Consider the following 21222-nt stretch of genomic DNA (forward strand, 5'->3'; position numbering starts at 1 on the left):
GTGGGGGTTGGGGCGGTCTGGGTGCGGGCGACTCAGTGGGGTTCTGGGTATGGGGAGATCTGGCTGCTCGGGGGCTTGTTGGGTGAGTTCTAGGTGCAACGGTAATGGGATGCTGCAGGGGGTCGGGGTGTGGGGGGGATAGAGCTCAGCAGGGCAGTCTGGGTGTGAGGGGGCTCAGTGTGGGAGTCCAGATGCTGCGGGGGGGAGAGCGGGAGTCATTTTTCTGCAGGGAAGCAAAGAAATCTGCAGGCGACAAATTCTGTGCATGTGCAGTAGTACAGAATTCCCCAAGGAGTAGTACACGACATGCTTGCATCTGTTTGAAAATACAGTCCTTGGAATTTTCTTTATCAACACAGTTGCTGTGCTTGTGTACCAAGTCTGCCAAAATACTACTACATTGTAGCTGAAAAAAGTTTTCCCCAAAGCAATACCTGTTGTTTAAATTGCAGAATGTTAGTGTTGTGGTTTTTGTTTCTTTTGTACCGATGGTGGCAAGGTCTCCATTTGTATTAATACCAATGGTAACTGAATACAGACGCCTCATTTGTACATTTTGAAGCCATTTTTGAGTTATGAATACAAAATCCATCTTGAACTGGTTAAACAGTCAAATTTTGCCCCATTACAGCTTTAAAATGGCTAAATTAATTTTTGAGAAGGAGTTGAAAGAGTACTTCACCATAAGAACAATACTCTCGTTAATAATTAGGGAGGTTCTCATAATTTTAGTTTAATGGCAGCACTATGAACAGCGATGCTGTAGTACTGTGGAGCTTAATTGTACTTTAATTGCTAGTAATAATCAGTCTCTCAAATCGCATTGACTAGGTAAATAATTATCTTCAGAGATTTCAGTCTAAGAATTTATATACAAAGATATGACTTGTGTATGAAAAGAAAAGCATACCCATTTTTGTAGGCAACTAAGTCTGTACCATTAACTGCTGGTCATATAGAAAGCTCTTGTCATAAGTGACTAGGGGTGTATCAAGATTTGAGCAGTGTAAAGGTAAGCTTTAAGATTTACACTGAAACCAAATAAGAACACAGATCCTGGCTCTTTTGCCTATTATAGGGTCAGAATAGGGATCCCTGATCCCTTTGATCTTTACGTAAAGCAGATAAAAATGCATAAATAGCTTCTAATCAGAGATGAATTAAAGGAAAATAGCATCCCAGAGGACAAAGCACCCCAGGCACCCATCAATAGCCTAAACCAAATGACAGACCTAGAGGAGACTTCAAAGCTGCAAACATAACTGCAAATGACATTCACATCTAGATTCTGTTAGAAAAATAATTGTCACAGCTTACAAATGCCCAGGTCCTTTAAAAAAAATGCTAGATGCTAACCAAGAGGACTTACTTCTTTAACTGTTAAATATATGTTTTCTTCAAAAGAGCTGATAAAGGTGAAACATGCAATTTAATGTAGTGAACAAAGATGCCTAGGCACTAAAAACATTGATTTTTCATATCACCTCAGGTATATTCAATTTGAATGGCACGTTATTTGAAGCAGGAGGATATGTTTTGGTAAAGAAGGCTCAGACACAGATATTTATTATAATTGCTTCATTGGTTGTCATCCATATATTGTCACTGTGAACCCAACGCAGTTAATTCGTAAAATTGGTAAAGTGAAGAAATCACTAATAAATTTTCACCCTCAAATTAGAAAAAAAAGATTTGAGTCAACATTTTGGTTATGGAATTATTTTCTAATTGTGGAAGAATAGACTAACTTTGTCCATAGTCTAAACTTAGAATTTGGGTTCCAGTCACGTCTATGCAATTTAAATACCTTTTGGATGTTATGACTATAATATTAAGTACAAGCAGTACATTTCAGTATGAAAATGCACATTGGCATACAGGATGAGCAAAAAATTGACCTAAACATAAAATTCCATCTGTTGTTAGTTTCAGAAATGTAATGCTATGGAAACAGCATTAAAAGAGAGGCTAAAAGTAAAAGCTGAACATACTTTTATGGAATGCTAAAAATTGTGTCCAGTTTCATAAAATATATGACAAGCAATTGTTGGGGCAGAACTGGAGCTGACTGGCCAAAAAGATTGACACAATCTTAACGATCTGGAAAAAGGGGTAAACAGTGAGGCAGCAAAATTTGAAGATGATACAAAACTACTCAAGATAGTTAAGTCCCAAGCAGACTGTGAAGAGCTACAAAAGGATCTCACAAAACTGGGTGACTGGGCAACAAAATGGCAGATGAACTTTAATGTTGATAAATGCAAAGTAATGCACATTGGAAAACATAATCCTAATAATACATACACAATGGTGGGGTCTAAATTAGCTGTCACCACTCAAGAAAGAGATCTTGGAGTTATTGTGGATAGTTCTCTGAAATCATCCACTCAATGTGCAGCGGCAGTCAAAAAAGCGGACAGAATGTTTGGAATCATCAAGAAAGGGATAGATAATAAGGCATAAAATATCATATTGACTCTGTATAAATCCATGGTACGCCCACACCTTGAATACTGTGTGCAGATGGGGTATATATAAAAGATATATTGGAATTGGAAAAGGTTCAGAAAAGGGCAACAAAAATGATTAGGGGTATAGAATGGCTTCCGTATGAGGAGAGATTAATAAGACTGGGACTTTTCAGCTTGGAAAAGAGGCAACTAAGGAGGGGGGGATATGATAAAAGTCTATAAAATCATGAGTGGTATAGAGAAAGTAAATAAGGAAGTGTTATTTTCTCCTTCTCATAATACAAGAACAAGGGGCCACCAAATGAAATTAATAGGTAGCAGGTTTAAAACAAACACAAGAAAGTATTTTTTCACACAACGCACTGTCAACCTCTGGAACTCCTTCCTGGAGGGAGTTGTGAAGGCCAGTACTATAATGGGGTTCAAAAGGGAGCTAGATAGATTCATGGAAGATAGGTCCATCAATGGCTATCTGCCAGGATGGGCAGGAATGGTGTCCATAACCTCTGTTTGCCAGAAGCTGGGATTGGGTGACAGGGCATGGATCACTTGACGATAACCTGTCTGTTCACTCCCTTTGGGGCACCTGCTATTGGCCACTGTCAGAGGACAGGATACTGGGCTTGATGGACCTTTGGTCTGACCCAATATGGCCGTTCTTATGTAAGGACCCAGGGAGTGGATTTGCAGGGATAATGAAACTGAAGAGAGAGAAACTGAGACTGGGAGTCAATGGAGAAAGAGAGAGAGACTAATCGGACACAAAGTTGGGTGAAGAGGACTGACTGGGCAAGGAAACTGATTTATAGAGTTGTAGAATTTAAGGCCAGAAAGGACCATTAGAGCATCTAGTCTGATCTCATGTATACTACAGGCCATTTACCCTGTCACCCTTGCATTAAGCCCAAATGCAGCCTGTGTTTGACTAAATCATAGAATATCAGGGTTGGAAGGGACCTCAGGAGGTCATCTAGTCCAACCCCCTGCTCAAAGCAGGACCAATCCCCAATTTTTGCCCTAGATCCCTAAAAGACCCCCTCAAGGATTGAACTCACAACCCTGAGTTTAGCAGGCCAATGCTTAAACCACTGAGCTATCTGCCCCCTCCCCGCTCCTGTAACTTGCTTTTGGTTTAAAGCATGTGTTCCAGAAAGGCATCCAGTCTTGATTTCAAGACACCAAGAAACTTTATACACCTAAGAATTACAAAAAAAAAAAAAAATGCTGAAAATATGATTAAGGTTGGAAAGTCAAGCACTCAAAAGTAAGGAACATAATTAGTGCACAACCCTGATTTATCCCTAGAGCAGGTCCATCCTGTGCACTGAATGAGGAAGGGTCTTGTGAAAAAAATAAATGTACGTGATCATGTAATTAGAGAATGTATCATAATACATATGCATGAGGAAGCTGAATTAATGTTGCTTGTGCATTTCTGCCATTTCCTAAATTTTGCGTGCATAACTTTGCAACCTTATGTCCTTTTAAGATTAGTTTTTTGTATATAATATAAATGTGTAGGTAATATAAATATGATTATATTTTTAATGCTACTGTTTCCTTGTCTTGTACAGTGGGAAGGACTTGGAAAATAGGAAGGCTCTTGTGGTATTTTCTGAACATGACCAGTCTTTGACTTAATTTTCGCTTCTTTGGTAACTTGTTCCAAATGTATGTGCCTTTGACTAAGAATACTTTGTTTCCTGCTTTCATAGGCTCCACTCTAGGTCTTGTTAGGTACATTGTTCTAGAATGATTTTGGACAGTAAGGGGTAGAAATGCAGTCTTTGATATAGCCAGATCCTAATCCATTGATGTATCTGTAGATTGAGGCCAACTTCTTCAGTTGCAAAGTAGGAGACCCAGTGAACAGCATTGATTACTGGTGTAATGTGCTGTTGATCGCCAATCCCTGTGCCAAGCCTCTATGTTGGCAGCATTGCTTCCACATTCTACTCATGATAGATTGAAGGTCCTGTACTATAATTCAGTCTGTAGCTTACAAATGCATGAAGTACTTTCATTCAAGAGAAAAGGGCACCATTCAAAAGAAACTTCTTAGCGTGTTGGAAGGTGGCACTTCTATGACATCCAGTTTTAGTTCTGGATCTAGCAAATCTCCCAGGCTTTTTACTGCTTTGATGTACAAAGGACATGTGCCCTTGAGAAAGGAAGAAGTAGTGTGTTGGCTAATTCCATCAAACATTTCTCCTTTCTCACCATCATCACACAATGAAGTATGCCTTATACAAACTAACCCATGGTATTAATACTACTATCACCACCAACCCGTTGTTCATTTATGTTTCTTTTTTTTTGTTAGGAGAGCTGTTAAGAATGAGCATCGCTAGAAGTATTATATACAAATATATCACTAGGAGACTAGGAAAAGGTTTAAAAAAAAGGATAAGCAATGTTCAGTGGGTCAAGGTCCATATATTTCTTATTCACTGGGACTTCAATTCTATAGTGTATACAATTCCATTTTTGTGTAAGCTTAGTAAAAATAATCCAGAATCAACCATATGAGCTTTAGTTCGATGATGCAAGCTAGACCTGCTGTCTTCACAAATTTCACACTAACTTCAAAAATATGAAAAGGTTTCCCAGTAGAAATATACAGGCAGTCCTCGACTTTACGACATTCAAGTTACAACTTTACGATGCTCGATCCAACATTGTTCCTATGGGAAATTTGAGTTACGACGGTTTTGATAGTCAAGAACCAATTGTATCGTAAGTCCAAGGACTGCCTGTAATTGCTGGCTCCAGAACTTACATATCTATCTAAGCTCTTCTATGGCGCTTGTCACTGTCGTATCTGAGCATCTCATGAACATAAATTAATTTATCTCCACAACATTCCTTTCAGGTAGGAAAGTATTTTGCCAATTTACACATGGGAAACTGAGAAACAGATCATTCTTTCTTTCTTTATTCAAGTAATGGTCCATAACACATTCCACTATTGGCTGGTGCACATATACGGCACATGAATTTGAGTGCACTGGACATGCACCCACCAATATGTATATGGACTACACATCTCAAAGAACATCAGTTACTGTTTCAGTAAGTAACTTCTTTTATTAAGTGATTTTCTCAAGATCAGACAGGAAATTTGTGGCAGGACTAGGAAATTATTTCTGATCTTCTGAGTCTCAGCACAGTTCTTCAACTGCAAGGCTTTCTCTCTACCATACACTTCAGTGAAAACTAAGCTATTAATTTACTTTTAGCTTTCTTGTAGGCACCACTAACTTTTCAGGCTTTCAGAATTCACAGATAAAGCTAAAACTTCATTTGTAGCTAAAACTTCATCAGTTCAACAAATGGGTTCCTTTTGGATTCTTTGTTCTATCAGATTCTGAAATAGCCGTGACTATAAGAAATGCTCACTTACATCTCAGAATGACCAGGAGTCCCTATGCTTAACCATCAGACAAACATTTGGGACCTCTAGATTTCATTATTGTAAATTATGTATTTGTCACAGATGGCCACCCATTAGGACTGTTATGTGGGGAATCTAAGCTTCTGCTGCACTGGATCTCCTGGGGATATCTTAAGTTTCTGAAGCCTCAGCAGACTGCAGCACTGGTTCCTCCCTTGGATTCACTGGCACATTTCCTGGCACTGACTCTGTCTGTTACCCCTTCTGAGAAATGGGGCTTCTCAGTCCACCTGCCCTAGGCCCCAGGACCGAAAGTGATCCCCCAGATACCTCCTATTAGTGGTTCAGTGTAGATGGTTGATTAGCAAGATGTCAGATAACTCAGTTCAATCAGTTTATTAATCAAAGATGTATTAGCACAAACAGAGAAGTTCATACATTACATACATTACAATCTCTTGGGGAACGGTCTTGCGGTAATTCAGTTTGTTCCAAATGCAAGTTTAATTTTACTTATATTTATAGTCCACTTGTTTATGACAGTTAGACGATTAATACACATTACTCCCCTTTTCTCATCTAGTTTCATACTTATTTTTCAGGATACCAAGATATCTGTACCAACCATGCACAATAACATTCCAGATGTTAGTAGACCATCGAGTACAAATAGCATTAAACCATAAAGACATGAACTGCTTTGTACCAACTCACAATTTACATATAACTAAGGCTATGATTTAGTCATGAGTGTTTTTAGTAAAAGTCATGGACAGGTCACGGGCAATAAACAAAAGTTCACGGTCTGTGATCCATCCATGACTTATACTATAAATACACCTGACTAAATCTACTACTGGGGGAGATGTGGGGGCCCCCTGCTGTGGGGGGAGTCAGGGGGGCCACTGCTGCAGGGGGCATCCTAGAGGGGCCACTGCTGGGGGGAGCTAGGGAGGCTGGTGCTGGGAGGGGGTGGTCAGCAGCACCAGCTGCTGGAAGCCGCCGGAACAGTGGGCAGCCGGGCCACACCACTCCCGGTCCCCGGGGTCAGCTGCTGCTCAGGCAGTCCCTGGGACCAGCCACACTGGCCTCTGCTTGGGCAGTCCCTGGGACCAACTGCCCGGGGCCATCCAAGCAGCGACCCGTGTGGCTGGCCCTGGAGCCACTCCAGCAGTGGCCAGTGCAGCTGGCTGCATGGCTGCTGAAGTGGCTGGTTGCAGAGCTGCTCCAGCAGTGGCTGGTGTGGCTGTCCCCGGAGCCACCTGAGCAGCTGGGCCCGGAGCCAGCTGCTTGGGTGGCCCTGAGGTTAGCTCCATCAGCGGCTGCAGAAGTCACAGAGGTCATGGAAAGTCAAAGAATCCATGACTTCCACAATCTCTATGACCAACACAGAGCCCTAAGATAACATTCCTTCACAGAATGCACGTCTTATTTCTGAGAGATTCTGCACATGCAAAGAACAAAGACTGGAACAGTTTAACTCTTAGTACATTTCCACAATAATGATTACCATGAGTACAAAGCATTCTGAGAATCCAGTTCATAGTTATACAACTTAGACTAAATATAAAGCATTTTGGAAATATATATGACATTGGCTAACACACAGTGACTGAAACACACTCCTTTCCCAGAACTCTATCAAAACCAGTGAAACTTCTGGTTACAGTTTACCTTCTCAGGGGCACACAATAGTTGTGAAGCAGTGTCCGTCCCCCCCCCCAACACACACACACACTCTCTCTCTCTCTCTCTTTGCCCAGTCTAACACCTTTATGCTCCTATATGCTTAGTCATGTAAAAACACAGGAGACTACAGATAGTAGAAAACAAAACACTAAACACATATCCCTGTCTCAGTTTCCTCACTACTCCAGGGCATTCTTTGGCTAGGGTCTGAGTCCCTTGGATTTCCAGAGTCCTTGGGCCATCTGGGCTCAGGAAAATCAGCAAGGCTCTCTGCCCCATGAGGCTGCCACATGCTGGGGGAACTTCTCCCTCCTGGAACCCCTAACCCAGTTTCTGGGAGCTAGTTCTCTCTTGTCCACACTTCCTCTTCCTGTCTGGTTCCTCCTATTCCTGTATGTTTCTTTATTTGAACCCCTCCTGGTCACCTGGTCTCTTTTGTTATATTGGTACGTTTCCACTGCTCCTCCCTCCCCTCCCCTCAGTTGTTTTTGTTGTTGTTGGATTTCCCCCCCTAAAACTAGATTTCCCAGGCTTGAGCTACGTTTTAGCATAATCTTTGTGAGGTCTGAGTACCATCATTAACCTTAAATATTTCCCACTGTCCCTGTTTGGGGTGGCCCTACTACAGGACCTGTCAGCAGTGGTGGGTCCACATTCATACAGGCATTCATATTACAGTTGTTTTTCATAATACTATTTCACAATATCAACGAGAATTTATAAACTGTACAGACATCGTCACAGTCACAGATGCTGAAAAAACTCCATCTGGCACAAAACCCTGCAACACATCTGCTTAGATATACAGAAGTTTTCCGATGTGTTTCCAAACACCATGGAGACTTTTTCAGGGGTTTAAAATGGTTCTCAGCCTTGAGAAATGTGGGGAAAAAATCTGTATTGCATTACAATGTTTTGATACGAAGGGCAAATTCACTTTCTGTAGGAGTGATTTAAAACAAAATGTGAAGTTAGTGCTTGGGAAAGGATTGAGTGTCCTAGAAGTGATTTGAGATTCTGTATTAAGATGATGTGCAATATGTGTAGTTGTAATGCAAGTTTCCCATCTGTGTGCTTAAGCACTGGTTTGGAGAGACCATCAGTAAGAGTGGAGAAGTTGGTTAGTGCCCATGGCTATTTAATCCTGACCCTTTTTACTGAGATTGCCAACAAGCCTACGGTTTGGTGGTGGTAGTTGTGATATGGACACTTGCAATAGGGACTAGTTATAGGCTGGAGCCTAGGCTGGGCCATGACAAGTGGCTGACATTCTCTCTGGCTGGTTCTTCCTGCCCCATTGCTGCTGCTGTCGTTCATGTGGTATAGTATGGCTGTCCATTGTGTCCAGTGATGTCATAGCATCACATGTGTTCTCATGTGGCTGTATAGTCTGATCCTTGAGGAATAAGATTGCAAACAGATATCTCACAAGAATGTGCAGGCTCCCACAGATGACTTGGCATGACACTTGGCAAGTGTTTATCTCTTCTACTGATAATTGCTCTGCATTCAGATCTGTCCATGGCTATGTCTTTGAAGTTCGGTATTTATGCTGCATGAGGTGAGATTCTGCTTAAAGGTATCTTTGAAGTGTTTGCTGTGCTTTGAGAGCATCAGAGCCTTCTATAGCAGCAGTTGCTGCTCCTTATTTCCTGCTGGTCTACCACCTGTCAATTGCAAAATGCCCCAGGGAATGGAGGGGCTGTCTGGTACCACTGAACTTCGTAAGACGGGACCCACCAGAACAGACTCTGACCTTGGTACAGACTGTAGAACCTTGCTCCATCAAGTCAACTTAAATTCACCTGGTACTACAGGAATGTGGATACTCAAGAGACTTCATTGTCTCAAATGAGCTGGAGTCACCTCTTTCAATGGATACCAAGTGTCTGTCGGGAGATTGGCCCTTTCTTCAGTGCCACTTGATTCTCTAGCACCCTCTGAGTTTGGCATGGATCCTCCTTTAAATGCCCAAATCTCAGTGTAAGGTTCCCCTACTTACCAACAAAGGGACATCCTCCTGACCCTTTCATGGAAAGAGAGGAGCTGCAAATGAGACAAATTTGTGCCCATTCTCATTGGTTCGAGCATTATGGGATGCCACCTCTCATGTGCTATGGGACCCTCGGTGGCCATATTTGGATTTTTGGGCTGCCTGTTGACAGCAGTTTTCAAAAGCCCCTAGTCTTTCTTGTGTGGACCACCGAGGAAAACAGTCTCCTATTCCATCTATTATTCCTCCTGTACTATCTCAACCACAGGAATCTTTGGAAGAGCAGGAGGTCAGAGTGCATAAGGAAAAGGAGTACTTGTGGCACCTTAGAGACTAACCAATTTATTTGAGCATAAGCTTTCATGAGCTACAGCTCACTTCATCGGATGCATACTGTGGAAAGTATAGAAGATCTTTTTATACACACAAAGCATGAAAAAATGGGTGTTTACCACTACAAAAGGTTTTCTCTCGCCCCCACCCCACTCTCCTGCTGGTAATAGCTTATCTAAAGTGATCACTCTCCTTACAATGTGTATGATAATCAAGGTGGGCCATTTCCAGCACAAATCCAGGGTTTAACAAGAACGTCTGGGGGTGGGGGTAGGAAAAAACAAGGGGAAATAGGTTACCTTGCATAATGACTTAGCCACTCCCAGTCTCTATTCAAGCCTAAGTTAATTGTATCCAATTTGCAAATGAATTCCAATTCAACAGCCTCTCGCTGGAGTCTGGATTTGAAGTTTTTTTGTTGTAATATCACAACTTTCATGTCTGTAATCGTGTGACCAGAGAGATTGAAGTGTTCTCCGACTGGTTTATGAATGTTATAATCCTTGACATCTGATTTGTGTCCATTTATTCTTTTACGTAGAGACTGTCCAGTTTGACCAATGTACATGGCAGAGGGGCATTGCTGGCACATGATGGCATATATCACATTGGTGGATGTGCAGGTGAATGAGCCTCTGATAGTGTGGCTGATATTATTAGGCCCTGTGATGGTGTCCCCTGAACAGATATGTGGACACAGTTGGCAATGGGCTTTGTTGCAAGGATAGGTTCCTGGGTTAGTGGTTCTGTTGTGTGGCATGTGGTTGTTGGTGAGTATTTGCTTCAGGTTGGGGGGCTGTCTGTAGGCAAGGACTGGCCTGTCTCCCAAGATTTGTGAGAATGTTGGGTCATCCTTCAGGATAGGTTGTAGATCCTTAATAATGCGTTGGAGGGGTTTTAGTTGGGGGCTGAAGGTGACGGCTAGTGGCGTTCTGTTATTTTCTTTGTTAGGCCTGTCCTGTAGTAGGTGACTTCTGGGAATTCTTCTGGCTCTATCAATTTGTTTCTTCACTTCCACAGGTGGGTATGTAGTTGTAAGAATGCTTGATAGAGATCTTGTAGGTGTTTGTCTCTGTCTGAGGGGTTGGAGCAAATGCGGTTGTATCACAGAGCTTGGCTGTAGACAATGGATCGTGTGGTGTGGTCAGGGTGAAAGCTGGAAGCATGTAGGTAGGAATAGCGGTCAGTAGGTTTCCGGTATAGCATGGTGTTTATGTGACCATTGTTTATTAGCACTGTAGTGTCCAGGAAGTGGATCTCTTGTGTGGACTGGACCAGGCTGAGGTTGATGGTGGGATGGAAATTGTTGAAATCATGGTGGAATTCCTCAAGGGCTTCTTTTCCATGGGTCCAGATGATGAAGATGTCATCAATATAGCGCAAGTAGAGTAGGGGCGTTAGGGGACGAGAGCTGAGGAAGCGTTGTTCTAAGTCAGCCATAAAAATGTTGCATACTGTGGGGTCATGTGGGTACCCATAGCAGTGCCGCTGATTTGAAGGTATACATTGTCCCCAAATATAAAATAGTTATGGGTAAGGACAAAGTCACAAAGTTCAGCCACCAGGTTATCCGTGACATTATCGGGGATAGTGTTCTTGACAGCTTGTAGTCCATCTTTGTGTGGAATGTTGGTGTAGAGGGCTTCTAAATCCATAATGGCCAGGATGGTGTTATCAGGAAGATCACTGATGGATTGAAGTTTCCTCAGGAAGTCAGTGGTGTCTCGAAGGTAGCTGGGAGTGCTGGTAGCGTAGGGCCTGAGGAGGGAGTCTACATAGCCAGACAATCCTGCTGTCAGGGTGCCAATGCCTGAGATGATGGGGTGCCCAGGATTTCCAGGTTTATGGATCTTGGGTAGTAGATAGAATATCCCAGGTCGGGGTTCCAGGGGTGTTTCTGTGCGGATTTGATCTTGTGCTTTTTCAGGGAGTTTCTTGAGCAAATGCTGTAGTTTCTTTTGGTAACTCTCAGTGGGATCAGAAGGTAATGGCTTGTAGAAAGTGGTGTTGGAGAGCTGCCGAGCAGCCTCTTGTTCATATTCCGACCTATTCATGATGACAACAGCACCTCCTTTGTCAGCCTTTTTGATTATGATGTCAGAGTTGTTTCTGAGGCTGTGGATGGCATTGTGTTCTGCATGGCTGAGGTTGTGGGGCAAGTGATGCTGCTTTTCCACAATTTCAGCCCGTGCACATCGGCGGAAGCACTCTATGTAGAAGTCCAGTCTGCTGTCTCGACCTTCAGGAGGAGTCCACCTAGAATCCTTCTTTTTGTAGTGTTGGTAGGGAGGTCTCTGTGGATTAGTATGTTGTTCAGAGGTGTGTTGAAAATATTCCTTGAGTCGGAGACGTCGAAAATAGGATTCTAGGTCACCACAGAACTGTATCATGTTCGTGGGGGTGGAGGGGCAGAAGGAGAGGCCCTGAGATAGGACAGCTGCTTCTGCTGGGCTAAGAGTATAGTTGGATAGGTTAACAATATTGCTGGGTGGGTTGAGGGAACCATTGCTGTGGTGCCCCTTGTGGCATGTAGTAGTTTAGAAAGTTTATTGTCCTTTTTCTTTTGTAGAGAAGCAAAGTGTGTGTTGTAAATGGCTTGTCTAGTTTTAGTAAAGTCCAGCCACAAGGAAGTTTGTTTGGAAGGTTGGTTTTTTATGAGAGTATCCATTTTTGAGAGCTCATTCTTTATCTTTCCCTGTTTGCTGTAGAGGATGTTGATCAGGTGGTTCTGCAGTTTCTTTGAGAGCATGTGGCACAAGCTGTCAGTATAGTCTGTGTGGTATGTAGATTGTAATGGATTTAAGGAGGCTACTCCATTGATGAATATCTCCTCATCTTCTCCAGATGAGGTGCTTATGTCTCCTTGGCCTTTTCTGGCAGATGACTTTACACAGTTTCAAGAATGAATTAAATGTATTGCGGATTCTTTACAGATCCCCTTAGAGGAGCTCAGACAGTTGCAGTATGAGCTCCTAGATATCCTACAATGGACACCCTCTGCTCGAATGGCCTTGCCAGTTAATGAGGCCCTGCTGGATCCTGCCAGGACCATCTGGCAGATCTTCGCAATGATACCATTAATCTGCAAGCGTGCTGATAAAGAGTATTATGTCCCAGCCAAGAACTCTGAATTTTTATTTTCACATCCTTCAGCTAGCTCCTTGTTTGTGGAAGCAGTGATTGAATGTGGCAGACAGCAGCACACAAAAACCACACCATGTGATAAGAACCAAAAATGCCTTGACCTCTTTGGCCATAACACCTACTCATCTGTGACCATTCAGTTTAGGATCACAAATTACCAGGTTCTTATCACTAAATATAATCACACCAGTTATTTTAAGTTTACATCTTTATTGACCAACTTCCAACTGAACATCATGAGCAATTCCAGTCCATCATTAGAGAGGCTCAGTTATTAGCTAGAACTTGGTTGCAGGCCTCTTGAGTTGCAGCTGACACTGCGACTCATTCTGTTTCCACAGCGGTCATGATGCATCGGGCATCCTGGCCCCAGCTCTCTGGGTTCCCTGGAGAGGTCCAAAATACAGTTGAAGACCTCCCCTTTTACGGAGTAAAACTCTTTGCTGAATCCACCTATGAGACTCTGTACATCCTGAATGATTCCAGGACCACCATAAGATCCATTGGGATCTCCTTCTCTTTGTGCTGAAGCAATAAAACATCAAACAAAACAAAGCAAGATCATATTAATAGTTCCAGTGAGGCCCAGGCACCTTGCTATTCACCCAGCGATGAGTCTTCCATCTGTTCCCCATCTTCTCTCTCAAAACTCTGGTCAGATTCTCCATCGCAGCCTAGGAATTCTTCGTCTCAGGGCTTGGTTACTCGATGGCTTGCGAGAATAGAGATTTCATGTTCTGCAGAAGTGATGTCTTTTGTCCATTCATTCTTCCCACTCTGCTGTTCTTGACTGTCTCTTGGAATTAAAAAAGGCAGAACTATCTATAAGTTCTCTGAAATCACTTGGCAGCTATAACAGCTTTTCATTCCTCAGTGAGGGATTCTCAGTATCTGCTTATGCCATGACAGTGAGATTCATTAAGGGGTTGAAAAAACTTTTTCTTCATATTAGAAAACCCACCCTGTATGGGACTTAAATTTAGTACTTAAGTGTCTTATGAAATCCTCATTCAAACGGTTTGCCACCTGTTTCCTTCTTCATCTCTCCATGAAAATGGCCTTCTTGGTGGTCAAGAAAATGGCCTCTCCTTCATCTCTCCATGAAAATGGCCTCTGCCCAAAGGGTCGGGAAAATGGGAGATTTAATAGTGGCCCTGGCTGTGACACTGTTTTTCAAGGACAAAGTTTCATTATGTCTGCATCCTAAGGGTATGTCTACACTACGAAATTAGGTCGAATTTATAGAAGTCGGTTTTTTTTAAATCGGTTTTATATATTCGAGTGTGTGTGTCCCCACAGAAAATGCTCTAAGTGCATTAAGTGCATTAACTCGGCGGAGCGCTTCCACAGTACCGAGGCAAGCGTCGACTTCCGGAGCGTTGCACTGTGGGTAGCTATCCCACAGTTCCCGCAGTCTCCGCTGCCCATTGGAATTCTGGGTTGATATCCCAATGCCTGATGGGGCTAAAACATTGTCGCGGGTGGTTCTGGGTACATATCGTCAGGCCCCCGTTCCCACCCTCCCACCCCCCGTGAAAGCAAGGGCAGACAATCATTTCGCGCCTTTTTTCCTGAGTTACCTGTGCAGATGCCATACCACGGCAAGCATGGAGCCCGCTCAGGTAACCGTCACCCTATGTCTCCTGGATGCTGGCAGACGCGGTACGGCATTGCTACACAGTAGCAGCAACCCCTTGCCTTGTGGCAGCAGACGGTACAGTACGACTGGTAGCCGTCATCGTCATGTCTGAGGTGCCCCTGGTCGCCTCTGTGAGGTCGATCAGGAGCGCCTGGGCAGACATGGGCGCAGGGACTAAATTTGGAGTGACTTGAGCAGGTCATTCTCTTTAGTCCTGCAGTCAGTCCTATTGAACCGTCTTATGGTGAGCGGGCAGGCGATACGGACTGCTAGCAGTTGTACTGTACCATCTTCTGCCGAGCAGCCATGAGATGTGGATGGCATGCAGTCCTTCTGCACCGTCTGCTGCCAGCCAAAGATGTAAAAGATAGATGGAGTGGATCAAAACAAGAAATAGACCAGATTTGCTTCCCCCCCTCCCCTGTCTAGGGGACTCATTCTTCTAGATCACACTGCAGTCACTTACAGAGAAGGTGCAGCGAGGTAAATCTAGCCATGTATCAATCAGAGGCCAGGCTAACCTCCTTGTTCCAATAAGAACGATAACTTAGGTGCACCATTTCTTATTGGAACCCTCCGTGAAGTCCTGCCTGAAATACTCCTTGATGTAAAGCCACCCCCTTTGTTGATTTTAGCTCCCTGAGGCCAACCCTGTAAGCGCCCCTCCCAGCGTCAGAGCAATGGCAAACAATCGGGCATCTGAGAGTGCTGTCCAGAGCACTCACAATGGAGCACTCTGATGGGGCTAAAACATTGTCGCGGGTGGTTCTGGGTACGTGTCGTCAGGCCCCCGTTCCCTCCCTCCCTCCGTGAAAGCAAGGGCAGACAATCGTTTCGCGCCTTTTTTCATGAGTTACCTGTGCAGACACCATACCACGGCAAGCATGGAGCCAGCTCAGGTAACCGTCACCCTATGTCTCCTGGGTGCTGACAGACGCGGTACGGCTTTGCTGCACAGTAGCAGCAACCCATTGCCTTCTGGCAGCAGACGGTGCAATACGATTGGTAGTCGTCCTCGTCGTGTCCGAGGTGCTCCTGGCCACGTCGGCTGGGAGCGCCTGGGCAGACATGGGCGCAGGGACTAAATTTGGAGTGACTTGACCAGGTCATTCTCTTTAGTCCTGCAGTCCTATTGAACCGTCTTATGGTGAGCGGGCAGGCGATACGGACTGCTAGCAGTCGTACTGTACCATCTTCTGCCAGGCAGGCAAGAGATGAAGATGGCTAGCAGTCGTACTGTACCAACTTCTGCCAAGCAGCCATGAGATGTGGATGGCATGCAGTCCTTCTGCACCGTCTGCTGCCAGCCAAAGATGTAAAGGATAGATGGAGTGGGTCAGAACAAGAAATAGACCAGATTTGTTTTGTACTCATTTTCCTCCTCCCCTGTCTAGATCACACTGCAGTCACTCACAGAGAAGGCGCAGCGAGGTTAATCTAGCCATGTATCAATCAGAGGCCAGGCTAACCTCCTTGTTCCAATAACAACGATAACTTTGGTGCACCATTTCTTATTGGAACCCTCCGTGCAGTCCTGCCTGAAATACTCCTTGATGTACAGGCACACCCTTTGTTGATTTTAGCTCCCTGAAGCCAACCCTGTAAGCCGTGTCGTCAGTCGCCCCTCCCTCCGTCAGAGCAACGGCAGACAATCGTTCCGTGCCTTTTTTCTGTGCGGACGCCATACCAAGGCAAGCATGGAGGCCGCTGAGCTCATTTTGGCAATTAGGAGCACATCAACCACCACACGCATTATCCAGCAGTATATGCAGCACCAGAACATGGCAACGCGATACCGGGCGAGGAGGCGACGTCAGCGCGGTCCCGTGAGTGATCAGGACATGGACACAGATTTCTCTGAAAGCATGGGCCCTGCCAATGCATGCATCATGGTGCTAATGGGGCAGGTTCATGCTGTGGAACGCCGATTCTGGGCTCGGGAAACAAGCACAGACTGGTGGGACCGCATACTGTTGCAGGTCTGGGACGATTCCCAGTGGCTGCGAAACTTTCGCATGCGTAAGGGCACTTTCATGGAACTTTGTGACTTGCTTTCCCCTGCCCTGAAGCGCATGAATACCAGGATGAGAGCAGCCCTCACAGTTGAGAAGCGAGTGGCGATAGCCTTGTGGAAGCTTGCAACGCCAGACAGCTACCGGTCAGTTGGGAATCAATTTGGAGTGGGCAAATCTACTGTGGGGGCTGCTGTTATGCAAGTAGCTCACGCAATCAAAGATCTGCTGATATCAAGGGTAGTGACCCTGGGAAATGTGCAGGTCATAGTGGATGGCTTTGCTGCAATGGGATTCCCTAACTGTGGTGGGGCTATAGACGGAACCCATATCCCTATCTTGGCACCGGAGCACCAAGCCGCCGAGTACATAAACCGCAAGGGGCACTTTTCGATAGTGCTGCAAGCTCTGGTGGATCACAAGGGACGTTTCACCAACATCAACGTGGGATGGCCGGGAAAGGTGCATGACGCTCGCATCTTCAGGAACTCTGGTCTGTTTCAAAAGCTGCAGGAAGGGACTTTATTCCCAGACCAGAAAATAACTGTTGGGGATGTTGAAATGCCTATATGTATCCTTGGGGACCCAGCCTACCCCTTAATGCCATGGCTCATGAAGCCGTACACAGGCAGCCTGGACAGTAGTCAGGAGCTGTTCAACTACAGGCTGAGCAAGAGCAGAATGGTGGTAGAATGTGCATTTGGACGTTTAAAGGCGCGCTGGCGCAGTTTACTGACTCGCTTAGACCTCAGCGAAACCAATATTCCCACTGTTATTACTGCTTGCTGTGTGCTCCACAATATCTGTGAGAGTAAGGGGGAGACGTTTATGGCGGGGTGGGAGGCTGAGGCAAATCGCCTAGCTGCTGGTTACGCGCAGCCAGACACCAGGGCGGTTAGAAGAGCACAGGAGGGCGCAGTACGCATCAGAGAAGCTTTAAAAACCAGTTTCATGACTGGCCAGGCTACGGTGTGAAAGTTCTGTTTGTTTCTCCTTGATGAAACCCCCCGCCCCTTGGTTCACTCTACTTCCCTGTAAGCTAACCACCCTCCCCTCCTCCCTTTAATCACCGCTTGCAGAGGCAATAAAGTCATTGCTGCTTCACAGTCATACATTCGTTATTCATTCATCACACAAATAGGGAGATGACTACCAAGGTATCCCAGGAGGGGTGGTGGAGGAGGGAAGGAAAATGCCACACAGCACTTTAAGCACAGCACTTTAAAAGTTTACAACTTTAAAATTTATTGAATGACAGCCTTCTTTTTTTTGGGCAATCCTCTGTGGTGGAGTGGCTGGTTGGCCGGAGGCCCCCCACCACGTTCTTGGGCGTCTGGGTGTGGAGGCTATGGAACTTGGGGAGGAGGGCGGTTGGTTACAGAGGGGCAGCAGTGGCAGTCTGTGCTCCAGCTGCCTTTGCTGCAGCTCAACCATACACTGGAGCATTCTGGTTTGGTCCTGCAGCAGCCTCAGCATTGAATCCTGCCTCCTCTCATCACGCTGCCGCCACATTTGAGCTTCAGCCCTGTCTTCAGCCCGCCACTTACTCTCTTCAGCCCGCCACTTACTCTCTTCAGCCCTCCACCTCTCCTCCCGGTCATTTTGTGCTTTCCTGCACTCTGACATTATTTGCCTCCACGCATTCGTCTGTGCTCTGTCAGTGTGGGAGGACAGCATGAGCTCGGAGAACATTTCATCGCGAGTGCGTTTTTTTTTCTTTCTAAGCTTCACTAGCCTCTGGGAAGGAGAAGATCCTGTGATCATTGAAACACATGCAGCTGGTGGAGAAAAAAAAAGGGACAGCGGTATTTAAAAAGACACATTTTATAAAACAGTCGCTACACTCTTTCAGGGTAAACCTTGTTGTTAACATTACATACATAGCACATGTGCTTTCGTTACAAGGTCGCATTTTGCCTCCTCCCACCGCGTGACTACCCCCTCAACCTTCCCCCCTCCCTGTGGCTAACAGCGGCGAACATTTCTGTTCAGCCACAGGCAAACAGCACAGCAGGAACGGGCACCTCTGAGTGTCCCTGAAGAAAAGCACTCTATTTCAACCAGGTGACCATGAATTATATCTCAGTCTCCTGAGGATAACACAGAGAGATAAAGAACGGATTTTGGTTGAATGCCAGCAAACATACACTGCAATGCTTTGTTCTACAGTGATTCCCGAGTACGTGTTACTGGCCTGGAGTGGTAAAGTGTCCTACCATGAAGGACGAAATAAGGCTGCCCTCCCCAGAAACCTTTTGCAAAGGCTTTAGGACTACATCTAGGAGAACCGCAAATGCCAGGGCAAAGTAATCCTTTCACATGCTTGCTTTTAAACCATGTATAGCATTTTAAAAGGTACACTCACCAGAGGTCCCTTCTCCGCCTGCTGGGTCCAGGAGGCAGCCTTGGGTGGGTTCGGGGGGTACTGGCTCCAGATCTAGGGTGAGAAACAGTTCCTGGCTGTCGGGAAAACCGGTTTCTCCGCTTGCTTGCTGTGAGCTATCTACAACCTCCTCCTCATCATCATCTTCTTCGTCCCCAAAACCTGCTTCCGTATTGCCTCCATCTCCATTGAAGGAGTCAAACAACACGGCTGGGGTAGTGGTGGCTGAACCCCCTAAAATGGCATGCAGCTCATCATAGAAGCGGCATGTTTGGGGCTCTGACCCAGAGCGGCTGTTCGCCTCTCTGGTTTTCTGGTAGGCTTGCCTCAGCTCCTTCAGTTTCACGCGGCACTGCTTTGGGTCCCTGTTATGGCCTCTGTCCTTCATGCCCTGGGAGATTTTCACAAAGGTTTTGGCATTTCGAAAACTGGAACGGAGTTCTGATAGCACGGATTCCTCTCCCCAAAAAGCGATCAGATCCCGTACCTCCCGTTCGGTCCATGCTGGAGCTCTTTTGCGATTCTGGGACTCCATCATGGTCACCTGTGCTGATGAGCTCTGCATGGTCACCTGCAGCTTGCCACGCTGGCCAAACAGGAAATGAGATTCAAAAGTTTGCGGTTTTTTTCCTGTCTACCTGGCCAGTGCATCTGAGTTGAGAGTGCTGTCCAGAGCGGTCAGAATGGAGCACTCTGGGATAGCTCCCGGAGGCCAATACCATCGAATTGTGTCCACAGTACCCCAAATTCGAGCAGGGAACGTCGATTTAAGCGCTAATCCACTTGTCAGGGGTGGAGTAAGGAAATCGATTTTAAGAGCCCTTTAAGTCGAAATAAAGGGCTTCACTGTGTGGACGGGTGCAGGTTTAAATCGATTTAACGTTGCTAAATTCGACCTAAAGTCCTAGTGTAGACAAGTTTCTACCTAAGGTGTCATCTGAATTTAACATCAAACAAGTCATCCATCATCCAGTTATTTTCCAAAACCACATCAGACCAGGGAGGACGTTGCTTTCCATATCTTGGATGTCAGGAGGGTGTTAGCCGTCTATCTGGACAGAACCAAATCATTTAGAAAGTCTCCCAGGCTGTTTCTGTTGCGGACAGGTACAAGGAGTCCACGGTCTCTGGGTGGATTTCTGGGTGCATTATTTCATGTTATGAATCTGCTGATTACATAACCTTCTTTTAGGGTATTAGTCCATTCCACAAAGTCTCTATCTAGCTGGGTGGTTTTAAACATATTCCCATAGTTGAGATCTGCAAGGCTGCAACTTGGACTTTGATGGGGTCACAGTACCAAACATGCCTCGGTATCAAAGACATCCTCAGTACTGCAGAGGCAGGACCATGCCGGGAAGGAGTCTAAACATTCTACCTCTTAAAAAGGTGGTACCTACAGCTCCCTCACTACATTCTGTGCCTAAACAACTCACGCAGGCTCCTTTGGTACTGGTGAGGAAACAGGTGTGTCATACTAACTTGGTGTCCCCTAAGCAGTTGTGTTTGGCACCACTGCTACCAGAGAGATGGCAAAGTTTGCAAATGATACAAAATTACTAAAGATAGTTAAGTCCAAAGCAGACTGTGAAGAGTTACAAAGGGATCTCACAAAACGGAGTGACTGGGCAACAAAATGCAGATGAAATCCAATCTTGATCAGTGCAAAGTAATGCACAGTGGAAAACATAATCCCAACTATACATACAAAATGATGGGGTCTAAATTAGCTGTTACCACTCAAGAAAGAGATCTTAGAGTCAATGTGGATAGTTCTCTGAAAACATCTGTGGCAGGGCTGGGCTGGGCTGGGGGAGGGACTCCTCTCCTCGACAGCTTTGGCGGGGCTGGGCTGGGGGAGGGGTGCCTCTCCCCGCCTGCACGGCCCTTGATAGCCTGCTGCGCAGCTTACAGGGAATTTAGGATGCAACCCCATGGTCTGGATGTCCCTAAGCCTCTGACTGCAGAATGCTGTGACTGAATGACAGGGGTTGGATCACTTAATGATTTCTCTGTTCTGTTCATTACCTTTGAAGCATCTGGCATTGTCAGAAGACAGGATACTGGGCTAGATGAACCATTGATCTGATCCAATGTGGCCATTCTTACGTTCTTATGTTATGTTCTTATGAAGAAAAGGAGTACTTGTGGCACCTTAGAGACT

General features: G+C 45.2%; 2 protein-coding genes across 2 annotated transcripts in view; one reads left to right on the forward strand and one right to left on the reverse strand.

The window, feature by feature from the left end:
* Window positions 1-21222, forward strand: part of WDPCP (WD repeat containing planar cell polarity effector) — a 278021-nt gene that overhangs the window by 28870 nt on the left and 227929 nt on the right. The gene's annotated exons all lie outside the window — the stretch shown is intronic.
* On the reverse strand, window positions 3604-19676 carry LOC140908344 (uncharacterized). Its single transcript, XM_073335312.2, has 3 exons — window positions 19041-19676; window positions 17994-18453; window positions 3604-3667 (listed from the first exon to the last, which is right to left on the reverse strand). The coding sequence occupies exons 1-3, from the start codon at window positions 19621-19623 to the stop codon at window positions 3604-3606; spliced, it is 1107 nt and encodes a 368-aa protein (XP_073191413.2). The 5' UTR covers window positions 19624-19676.

The sequence above is a fragment of the Lepidochelys kempii genome, chromosome 3, assembly GCF_965140285.1.
Source record: "Lepidochelys kempii isolate rLepKem1 chromosome 3, rLepKem1.hap1, whole genome shotgun sequence".
NCBI classification, from domain to species: Eukaryota; Metazoa; Chordata; order Testudines; family Cheloniidae; genus Lepidochelys; species Lepidochelys kempii.

Bases quoted from the DNA above. Each gene is read 5' to 3' on its own strand.
- LOC140908344 (XM_073335312.2), bottom strand. From the start codon at position 19,623: ATGCAGAGCTCATCAGCACAGGTGACCATGATGGAGTCCCAGAATCGC. The intron at 18,454-19,040 runs GTGAGTGTACCT...TTTCTCCACCAG, and splicing joins AGGCGGAGAAGGGACCTCTG to CTGCATGTGTTTCAATGATC. The intron at 3,668-17,993 runs GTGGGGGGCCTC...TGTAATTCTTAG, and splicing joins CCCAGACGCCCAAGAACGTG to GTGTATAAAGTTTCTTGGTG.